The sequence below is a fragment of the Stenella coeruleoalba genome, assembly GCF_951394435.1.
Source record: "Stenella coeruleoalba genome assembly, chromosome: 17".
Classification (NCBI taxonomy): Eukaryota; Metazoa; Chordata; class Mammalia; order Artiodactyla; family Delphinidae; genus Stenella; species Stenella coeruleoalba.
The window spans coordinates 78,859,395-78,871,463 of NC_137163.1; the positions used below are offsets into that span (position 1 = coordinate 78,859,395).

The 12,069-nt window shown below is 35.2% G+C and overlaps 1 protein-coding gene across 8 annotated transcripts in view; it reads right to left on the bottom strand.

Annotated features, from left to right (window-relative positions):
- Positions 1-12,069, bottom strand: part of SNTG1 (syntrophin gamma 1) — a 462,794-nt gene that overhangs the window by 28,311 nt on the left and 422,414 nt on the right. For all 8 annotated transcript variants that reach the window (XM_079902226.1, XM_079902222.1, XM_079902224.1 and 5 more), the window contains 2 exons: positions 5,585-5,737; positions 985-1,077 (listed from right to left, as the gene is read on the bottom strand). In XM_079902226.1, the coding sequence (XP_079758352.1) occupies positions 985-1,077; positions 5,585-5,737 (246 nt within the window). The remainder of the gene's footprint in view (positions 1-984; positions 1,078-5,584; positions 5,738-12,069) is intronic.

Below are 12,069 nucleotides of genomic sequence, written 5' to 3' on the forward strand. Positions count from 1 at the left end.
GAGGACTGGAGGGAAAGACATGTGTGCTGAGTGCTACTCTTGTAGGAGATGCATCGAGAAAATGTTCATTCTTAAATTCTCGAATTTTCCTTCTGGATTTTTAACAACTACCTTTGATAGGAAAGAGTTGAAATATTATTGAATAAAAAACATAAATCAAAAAGGAAGTTTAACCCATGGAATTTATATTATGATTATGTTGTAACTATATAAATGCATTTTAGAAAAAGTCAAATTAAACATATTGTGAACTGTGTGTGTACATGAAGGTCATATGTCCTTGGCAAAAACAGTAGATCGAAGATCCTCAAAATCAGTGTCCTTCAACTTATCCAAGCCACAGAAGAGACTCTCAAAAATGAAAAGTGTGAATATACGCCATATTAATTTCCTTTCAAATTTTGCCTTGAAACACTGTAAAAATTAATGTCCACTTAAAGACGTGAATGGATTATGAAGACTAAGGTGCCCCATCAGACAGTACAGTCAAGTGTTCACAAGGTGACCCTCCCTGGCTTGGGGCCTCCAAACCCTGAAATTCCCCCATCCTATAATTCTAACATATTACCTACACAACTAAAAAATACGTTTCCTCATTTTGATATTGGAGATGTTGACACAGAAAAATAATAAAGGAACACTTTTAAAAAGTTGTTTTGAGAGAAGAAAATTTCCCTTCATCATGAGGCCATACTTTTAGTAAGAGAGAATATATGTAATATCTAGACATACGTCTAGATCGTCCATATATGTACACTTTTTATAGTTATAATGTTTTCTGGCAACACATTTGTTTTATGAAAATTCAATCTCTTGTTTTTCTATAAACATATTAAGGCATAATTTATCTCCTATTAATAAAAACGAGGACCTTAAATCCAACACCCGATAACCAGTCAGAGTGCTGACAGGAGCTGGAAGCAATTCCAGTCGTCCTTGATTAGGACCCAGGCCGCGCACCCTCGTGCTGACCACGCACAGTACCTTGGTCGCAGCGTCAAAGCAGATGAAGCCCATGCTGAAGTCGATCGTGAGCCCCATCAGGTGACTTTCCAGCACACACGCATAGGTCTTGCACTGGGCGGAACAAAACACTGTTACTTTCATGTGACTGACCCAATGTCAGGGTTAATAGTCCACATATATCAGACTGTGTCACAACCGCTGTGATAAGTTCCTCATACACCAGCTAACTTTATTTCAGCAATAACTGTATAAGGAACCTGGTGTTGTCAACATCCTAACGTCAACAAAACACAGGCTGAATGGTTGTTGACCTGCCCGGGGGATGCAGGGCTGAGTTTCCAATCCTGCCCTGGTGACCTTGCCCTTACCTTGTGTCACACTGATGCCCTTCCCTATCCTGGCAATAAAACTGTATACACATTTTTAGGTGTAGGCAAGATTATGTTAAGTTGTTATATTCTGTAGCTAAATATCACTGCATTTTTATTAAGCTAAAAGTGGATTAAGGTATTACTTAAATTCTTGGCATATCAATTTAATTGATATTCTTAAAAAGAGAGCTCTCAGGCACACAAACAGATTTAATAATCAGAGCAAGAAATAGAAGAAATGTCTTGACCTTAAGAGTCTCTACATGTTCATCAGTGTGGTACAAGTTATGTCCTAAAGACATTTACCCTTCCTATTATTTGTGTAAGCCTATTGATTCTTCGAAATCAATAATTAATGATCACTCACACTGAGATTAGATTAAATTACACTTTTACTTATATAAATAGTTTGGGAAAACTAGTAAAATATAGATGCTGGAATACAAGAATAACAGATGAGAAATACACACTTGGGGCTTATATGAAACAATGCATTTTTATGTCCATAGGCCAGTTTTATTTGCACTTAATTGCAAACTGGAGTGGGATATTCAAATCAAGAAAAACACCTTTTTTTTAAAGACTTTTTTGATGTGGACCATTTTTAAAGTCTTTATTGAATTTGTTACAATATTGCTTCTGTTTTATGTTCTGTTGTTTCGGCCAAGAGGCATGTGGGATCTTAGCTCCCCAACAAGAGATCGAACCCACACCCCCTGCATTGGACAGTGAAGTCTTAACCACTGGACCGCCAGGGAAGTTCCAAGAAAAACATTTGTAATTCACAAAGGGGAGAGAGAGGGAGGGAGAGGGAGAAAGAGAGAAACCTATCTCAAGCAAATGTTCGATACCAATCCTTACGTCATATTTGTGTTTATAATACTGTGTATAAATGTACATTAAGTGAATCTCATTCTGACTAACGATGGCTAAATGCATCACGTTGACTCCACCAAAAAGCTATATTCATGTGTTTAAGCCCAATCTGCATTGGAAAGTTATAACCAGGCCAGATTATTCATTTGGAGTTAAGTTTTTCAAAAAAGCAGATTAGAAAACAAACTTAATGGGCCTTGTAAGTTTATTTGTGGGTGTAATTTTATTTAATACATGAACACCTTACCTTCCACGCTTGTACCCACCCATTACCACTTTATTAAAACTACTATCAACTTAAGGAATATCCAAGGCCATCTCATTTTCTCCAATTTAGACATAATTGCTTGCTATTTTCAAGTGACATTATTTAAAAAATACATGTCAGGTGGAAACACCTTCAGTATGGAACACTACAATTTATCTCATTAAGAACAGAATTATGAATTAAATTACATTGTTTCGATAATCATTAAATCGAAACAGATATGATATAACTTGAGATCCACTGAAGTTTTATTCTATGATTTATAGTCTTAATAAACATATGTAATGAGTATATTTGTATGTTTTAACATTGAAATGTTTATTGTTTAATTTCTATATTTATTTTATAATAAAATTGAATTATAGTTAGAAAAAAGCAAAAAAATTATCCTTTTTAGGGAATTTCAAGCTAGAAACACTTTGAAAGATTTTTGCACAATTATATATTATATATAATTATTATATATTATTTTGCACAATTTTATATATTATTACACAATATCTGAAGATACATCACACATAAAATGATTTTTTACATGCCCTTTTGGATGACAGCTAACTGTCTATAGCTGGATAAAGCACAATGAAAGAGTCTGAAATAATAACATTAAAAGAAATCAAGTTTTGAACGGGACACACTTCTTCACAGAAAGTCTTATTTTAAAAGGGTTGTATTAATTCATATTGAATTAGTGTAAAAAACAATTATATGTCCCTTGCCAGTATTATTCACTTACTCTGGGAAAATTGTTCAGAAATTGGACAAATAAAGGTACTAAAAATACAGTAAATTAATTAGGCTTAACTCCGGTACTTTGAATACTGGTGAATGTAAGATGTAATTCATGCAAATTGTCATGTTTCTGTTTCAATGTTCATACAGTTTCCACTGTCACCCTGGGAAGTATGGCTAGATTTTAAGGTGTTAATTGAAATGACAATGTAGGATGTTTAGAAATACCTGCTTTCAGTGAATTATCCTTTAAATAAATATATATTTATATCAATATTAAGTACATTAGAGATCAGAAAATATTTAACTAGACAAAGGAATAGATTAGAAGCTAGAAAATGTTAGGGTGCAGTCCTGTTAATGAAAACTAATTTCAAAATAAAAATAGATTAATTTACTAATTTTTATTGTATTAGTTTATTAATTTCCTACTTTTATGCCTGTTTCACAATAGGAGTATGTCCTCTCTTTATTTTTTTTACCAACTTTAGTGGAAGTGGAAATATTAGGAACATAGAAGTAAACCACAAACTTCTTCATGTAACTATATTCACATCTTTGAATTCTGAAAATAACAGAACCACAGTGTTCAGTCGTTGATTACTGATTTCTGGTAGAGTAAACAGGGGAAATTATAAAATCTATAAAACAACCAAAAGCTAAAAAGACATGAAATATTTTTCTCTTCACTTACCATATGCATCTCAAATTTGTATTGTGAATATGTAAGGTGCTAGTACAAAGAAATGCATTGCTCAGGACATCAGTTTAGAGGATGTGAGGTCCAGATTTGAAAAAATAGTAAAATACAGCGAAACAATATAATTTTATCTCTATCTCACTTCTAAACATCAGGAGACTTAAAATGAAATTTTAAATTGAAACCAGCAGGTAGAAATCACCATGTATTTGTTTCCAAGTGAAGTGTGATATTCTAGGGAAATGATAATTAGGAAAACCCAAAACTATCAAAATAAATAACAAAAACGTCAACTCCTGTACAACTTTATACAATGCTTTAAAATGGTCTTAAGTGTTGATACTTGGAATAAAATAATAGTTAAGGTATTTTTCATCTTTCTACTTTGATATTAAAATATCTATTTACTGAATTGAGGTTCTATACAGCTAAATTATTGAAACAACATTTCTCAGTTACTTTAACATTTTTAGGTAATGCAGATCAGCAGAATATGAGAAAATGTCAATTAAGCAATGAAAAAAGTGAAAACAAGCCTTCTCCTGTTCCCTTCCCCTGATTGTTATGTCATACTGATGTGACCTGATGGGTTGAATATAGAAATTTGTAGTCAGAAGAAAGATATTAATACATGTCACATATCAGTTCAACATAACTGAACAACTATGCATCCAAGTCCCCTGTTGCAGGCAGGAATCCCGGGATAATAATGCTGTACTGTCATCATCGTACATTTGTTTTCAAAATTGTGTCCGTGTGTCTATTTAGGTCCCAGCTCTACAACTCAAGTGCATCACAACTGTTCAGTTTTGCCCTTGGTCTCTGTTAAGGGTCAGTTAGGGGTCAGCTGCAGAGCCTGTTCCCGTCCACGGTCCTGTGAATTGTACAGGCTACAGGTTTATGACATTTGGTCTAGATATAACTTCACAGTTAAGAGATAAAGTTTAACGAACTTCTGCCGATTACTCATGGTGTACAAAATGCACTATACTTCAGTCAGTAGAGGAATAAAAGAATCCCTGGAAACCCACAACTCAGTGCGGGGATGACCAGCACTCATCACTCCAACACAAGCACAGCATGGGGACACCTAAGGAAACGGATTAAGAGCCTGTTCGGCAGGGGCGAGTTTGAACAGGACTCACGTGGAAGGGGCAATGGGGGCAAAGGGCAGGGCTGACTGGGGGTTAGCAAAATTGTCCTGGATGATGGGACCTCTGAGAAAAGCTTCAAATTCCCTGTCGTTTTGAAGGGTAGAGATGAAGAGAAGGCTTTCTAGCAAGAAAGAGCCTTGTGAGTGAATGAAGTCGTTCAGGCTGGAAATTAGGTGGCTGTGACTGGAGACCAGGAAATGGCTTTGTAAACGATTAATTAAAATAAGAGCATTTTCTACTTTAGATTTAAGGTAGAGCAGATTCTAATTAAAGTTAGAAATATGTTTTTGAGGAGTGGTAGGAAATAGCCTAGAAAGATCAAATTGTAGGAAAATTAAAACGTTTTTCAGAGCCGTGTTGCACTTCATTTAATAACAATGGCTACTTATTGAACATTTGAGAAGGTCAGGACTCACAGAACTGCATTTTTATGCTCCTTTGAATTTATATTAGAATTCTAGGGGAGTGGTCATGCATCTTTGGGGGTCACAGGTCCTGCGATTCCACAGACTCTCACCTGTATCCGTTCCACTTCCAGAAAGGTTGCTGTTTGGAAGGCTCTTTCCCACTGGGCGAGGTCAGAGTCTAATTCCACGGAGAAGTAGAGGTCCTCCCCAGACTCGGACTGCACGGTGAAGCAGTGTTTCCGCCGGTCCAGCAGGTCGCTGTCCTGATGAAAATCTGGAGTTACACAGGCTGGCACACATCAGTTCTACTCTGACAGGGCCACACCTGGATCAGTGCTGACCAGTGGGTGGCGGGGATGCTGCAGTGACAAAGATTACACTCTATGACAGCACTAATTCTTCATTCAAGTGGTCACAGCAGACAATTTCCAGGCCTCAAAGTCTATAACGGAAACACTTCTTCTTTGAATTGACACTGAGGCATGTCCATAAGATAGAAATTAGGATTTCTGGCTTCATCTCTTACTAGCAAGGTAACTACCAAAGCATTGAATGCTTGAGATTCAATTCCTTACTGTACAGATGGATAACACACAATTTCTCTTTTTCCTTACAGAGCTGTGAAGATGATGAAATTAAGCAATACTTATTAATGTATTTGCAAATTTAAAGAGCTTCATAAGCATGGTCTCTTATATTGAGTTGATTTCTATAACCCTTAAACTATCATAGGAATATTCTTCTACATGAGATATGAAAAAACTGTGTCTAACATGTCTCAGAAATTTTATTGCTTTTAAAAAAATACACATTTACCTTACTTATGTAACTGTATTTCATTAAGTCAAGAAGACTCTGACGTGGCCATTTCTTGGTCTTAATAGAAGTTTTCAACTAATGTGTTCACACATCTGTACGTGTAGCAACTTCAGAGATGTTAAAAGGTAAAAAGAATGCAGCTAGGAATTGAGGAAAAATTGTAAAAGAGAAAGTTGGGGCAATGACTCAGAATACTATAAACCTGATTCCATACGTCACAGAATGAAAAGGATATTCATGTCTTATTCAGCCAATATGACCAATGTGGAAAAATAGCTTGCATTTTAAATTATATTAACTCAATAATTACGTAACTTTGACTTTTTTGTGCTATATAGAAATACAGGAAAAGTAGGTGAAGGTAATATACATGAATGTTAGTATTTCCATTTTTATAGCTATGGCAGATATCAAGGTATTAAAATTACTTTTCTAGTAAAATGTCACTGAATACCTGCCAGAGTAACTATTTTCAAACTCATCTGGCCTTTAAATTATTACTCATATGTTCACAGGTAAATCTCATGATCTGAAGAGTAAAAATTTCAACTTCTGAAAAAAGTAACCGAAATAAATACTTACAACTATTATTTTTAAATTAATTTAAAAGAAAACTCAAGGCATTTTAGATATTAAAAAATCAATTACAATCAATCCAAGTGAACACGCTGTATAATGTAAGTCAATTCATTTTGGAGGATTTTAGTTGCCTCATCTGGGAAAAGAAGGAATAAAAGTTTAAATTTGCTCCTTTTCCCTGGGAAACTGGAATCCCTGATATAAATGGACATAATGGCAAATTTCAGAGAAAACATGAAGCGTATTCCTCAGATACAGTCTCTAAATTAATCTTTACAATAATCCATGAAAATAGGCTATAATCTTCCTTTCCCTGAAGAGGGAAATAGGTCTTGGATGTGTTGGTCCCCATTTTAGAAGCTGCTTGGCCCTAGTGACTCAGATCAGATCATTTGGAAGTCACTCAGCCCAAGTTCAGATGTCAGTTCTACCTCTTATTTCTGCTTCTCCTAGAATCAGTGCAGGTATTTCTTAAAAGAGGATGATATACCTGCCTGAATTTCTTATAAAGATGAAATTAGTTGATATATTTACATATTGCTTAGAAAAGTGACATGTATATTAAGTGCTCCATTAATCACTAATATCACACAGTATCATTATTTTTTTTCACACAGTATCATTATTAATCACAATATCACCATCACTAATATTGACTATTACTACAAAACTGGATTGGATCAGACTCCAGGTCCAAATTACGTTCCAGTACACACACACACACACACACACAAACACACACAAACCTGTGATACCACTTATGGTGGAATGCAGGCTGTAGCAGGAGAGTCAGAAAGGCTCCTTTTCTAATAAAATTAACAAACAGTATTCACATTGAAAAAGAAACATGCTTGTCTGAATGTTTATTATGCAGGCAAGTTTGACTTTTGTGCCCTTCTTTAGGCATTGTGTGTGTGTGTGTGTGTGTGTGTGTGTGCGCCCAGACGGGTGTGTGAATCCTGTCCCAGCACATCACATATAATACAAAATGCTCTTACAGACATTAGCAATTATGATTTCTATTTCTGAGAAAATTAAGACTTACAAAGATCAAGTGACTTAAACAAAAACATATTCTAAAAATTCAGAGATCCTAGAATTAAAGGTAAAATGTGTTAAAAAATATATATACCTAAGGGAAAAGCAACAAATAACATATAAGGGAATCCACATAAGGTTAACAGCTGATCTTTCAGCAGAAACTCTGCAAGCCAGAAGGGAGTGGCAGGACATATTTAAAGTGATCAAAGGGAAAAAAACTACAACCAAGATTACTCTACCCAGCAAGGATCTCATTCAGATTCCACAGAGAAATGAAAACCTTTACAGACAAGCAAAAGCTAAGAGAATTCAGCACCACCAAACCAGCTTTACAACAAATGCTAAAGGAACTTTACTAGGCAGGAAACACCTGAGAAGAAAAAGACCTACAATAAAAAACCCAAAACAATTAAGAAAATGGTAATAGGAACATACATATCGATAATTACCTTAAATGTAAGTGGATTAAATGCTCCAACCAAAAGACATAGATTGGCTGAATGGATACAAAAGCAAGACCTGTATATATGCTGTCTACGAGAGACCACTTAAGACCTAGGGACACATACAGACTGAAAGTGAGGGTGGAGAAAGATATTCCATGCAAATGGAAATCAAAAGAAAGCTGGGGTAGCAATTATCATAACAGACAAAACTGACTTTAAAATAAAGACTGTTACAAGAGACGATGAAGAACTCTACATAACAATCAAGGGATCAATCCAAGAAGAGCATATAACAATTATAAATATTTATGCACCCAACATAGGAGTACCTCAATACCTAAAGCAAATGCTAACAGCCATAAAAGGGAAAATTGACAGTAACACAATAATTGTAGGGGACTTTAACACCACACTTTCACCAATGGACAGATCATCCAAAATGAAAATAAATAAGGAAACACGAGCTTTAAATGACACATTAAACAAGATGGATTTAATGAATATTTATAGGACATTCCATCCAAAACCAGCAGAATACACTTTCTTCTCAAGTGCTCATGGAACATTTTCCAGGATAGATCATATCTTGGGTCACAAATCAAGCCTTGGTAAATTTAAGAAAATCGAAATCATATCAAATATTTTTTCTGACCACAACCCTATGAGACTAGATATCAATTACAGGAAGCAATCTGTAAAAAATACAAACACACGGAGGCTAAACAATACCCTACTAAATAACCAAGAGATCACTAAAGAAATCAAAGAGGAAATCAAAAACTACCTAGAGACAAATGACAATGAAAACACGAAGACCCAAAACCTACGGGATACAGCAAAAGCAGTTCTAAGAAGGAAGTTTATAGCAATACAATCCCACCTCAAGAAATGACAAACATCTCAAATAAACAACCTAACCTTACACCTAAAGCAATTAGAGAAAGAAGAACAAAAAACCCCAAAGTTAGCAGAAGGAAAGAAATCATAAAGAACAGATCAGAAATAAATGAAAAAGAAATGAAGGAAATGATAGCAAAGATCAATAAAACTAAAAGGTGGTTCTTTGATAAGATAAACAAAATCGATAAACTATTAGCTAGACTCATCAAGGAAAAAAGGGATAAGACTCAAATCAACAGAATTAGAAATGAGAAAGGAGAAGTAACAACTGACACTGCAGAAATAAAAGGATCATGAGATATTACTACAAGCAACTATATGCCAATAAAATGGACAAGCTGGAAGAAATGGACACATTCTTAGAAAAGCACAACCTTCTAAGACTGAACCAGGAAGAAATAGAAAATATATACAGACCAATCACAAGCACTGAAATTGAGACTGTGATTAGAAATCTTCCAACAAACAAAAGCCCAGGACCAGATGGCTTCATAGGCAAATTCTATCAAACATTTAGCAAAGAGCTAGCACCCATCTTTCTCAAACTCTTCCAAAAAATAGCAGAGGGAGGAACACTCCAAAACTCATTCTACAAGGCTAACATCCCCCTGATACCAAAACCAGACAGAGATGTCACAAAGAAAGAAACCTACAGGCCAATATCACTGATGAACATAGATGCAAAAATCCTCAACAAAATACTAGCAAACAGAATCCAACAGCACATTAAAAGGATCATATATCATGATCAAGTGGGGTTTATTCCAGGAATGCAAGGATTCTTCAATATATGCAAATCAATCAATGTGATACACCATATTAACAAATTGAGGAATAAAAAACATGATCAACTCAATAGATGCAGAAAAAGCTTTTTACAAAATTCAACACGCATTTATGATAAAAACCCTCCAGAAAGGTAGGCATAGAGGGAAGTTACCTCAACATAATAAAGGCCATATATAACAAACCCACAGGCAACATTGTTCTCAATGGTGAAAAACTGAAACCATTTCCACTAAGATCAGGGACAAGACAAGACTGCCCCCTCTCACCACTATTATTCAACATAGTTTTGGAAGTTTTAGCCATAGCAATCAGAGAAGAAAAAGAAATAGAAGGAATCCAAATCAGAAAACAAGAAGTAAAACTGTCACTGTTTGAAGATGACATGATACTATACATAAAGGATCCTAAATGTGCTACCAGAAAACTACTAGAACTAATCAATGAATTTGGTAAAGTACCAAGATACAAAATTAACACACAGAAATCTCTTGCATTCCTATACACTAATGATGAAAAATCTGAAAGAGAAATTAAGGAAACACTCCCATCTACTACTGCAACAAAAAGAATAAAATACCTAGGAATAAACCTACCTAAGGAGACAAAAGACCTGTATGCAGAAAACTATAAGACACTGATGAAAGAAATTAAAGATGATACCAACAGATGGAGAGATATACTATATTCTTGGATTGGAAGAATCAACATTGTGAAAATGACTATACTACCCAAAGCAATCTACAGATTCAATGCAATCCCTATCAAACTATCAATGGCATTTTTCACAGAACTAGAACAAAACATTTCACAATTTGTATGGAAGCAAAAAAGACCCTGAATAGCCAATGCAATCTTGAGAAAGAAAAATGGAGCTGGAGGAATCAGGCTCCCTGACTTTAGACTATACTACAAAGCTACAGTAATCAAGACAGTATGGTACTGGCACAAAAACAGAAATATAGATCAATGGAATAGGATAGAAAGCCCAGAGATAAACCCATGCACATATGGTCACCTTATCTTTGATAAAGGAGGCAAGAATATACACTGGAGAAAAGACAGCATCTTCAATATGTGGTGCTGAGAAAACTGGACAGCTACATATAAAAGAATGAAATTAGAACACCCCCTAACACCATACACAAAAATAAACTCAAAATGGATGAAAGACCTAAATGTAAGGCCAGACACTATCAGACTCTTAGAGGAAAACATAGGCAGAACACTCTATGACATAAATCACAGCAAGACCCTTTTTGAACCACCTCCCACCTCCTAGAGAAATGGAAATAAAAACAAAAATAAACAAATGGGACCTAATGAAACTTAAAAGCTTTTGCACAGCAAAGGAAACCATAAACAAGACCAAAAGACAACCCTCAGAATGGGAGAGACATTTGCAAGTGAAGCAACTAACAAAGCATTAATCTCCAAAATTTACAAGCAGTTCATGCAGCTCAATATCAAAAAAACAAACAACCCAATCCAAAAATGGGCAGAAGATCTGAATAGACATTTCTCCAAAGAAGATATACAGATTGCCAACAAACACATGAAAGAATGCTCAACATCATTAATCATTAGGGAAATGCAAATCAAAACTACAATGAGATATCATCTCACACCAGTCAGAATGGCCATCATCAAAAAATCTACAAACAATAAATGCTGGAGAGGGTGTGGGGAAAAAGGAAACTTCTTGCACTGTTGGTGGGACTGTAAATTGATAAAGCCACTATGCAGAACAGTATGGAGGTTCCTTAAAAAAACTAAAAATAGAACTAGCATACGACCCAGCAATCCCACTACTGGGCATATACCCTGAGAAAACTATAATTCAAAAAGAGTCATGTACCACAATGTTCATTGCAGTTCTCTTTACAAAAGCCAGGACCTGGAAGCAACCTAAGTGTCCATTGACAGATGAATGGATAAAGAAGATGTGGCACATATATACAATGGAATATTACTCAGCCATAAAAAGAAAAAATTGAGTTATTTGTAGTGAGGTAGATAGAGTG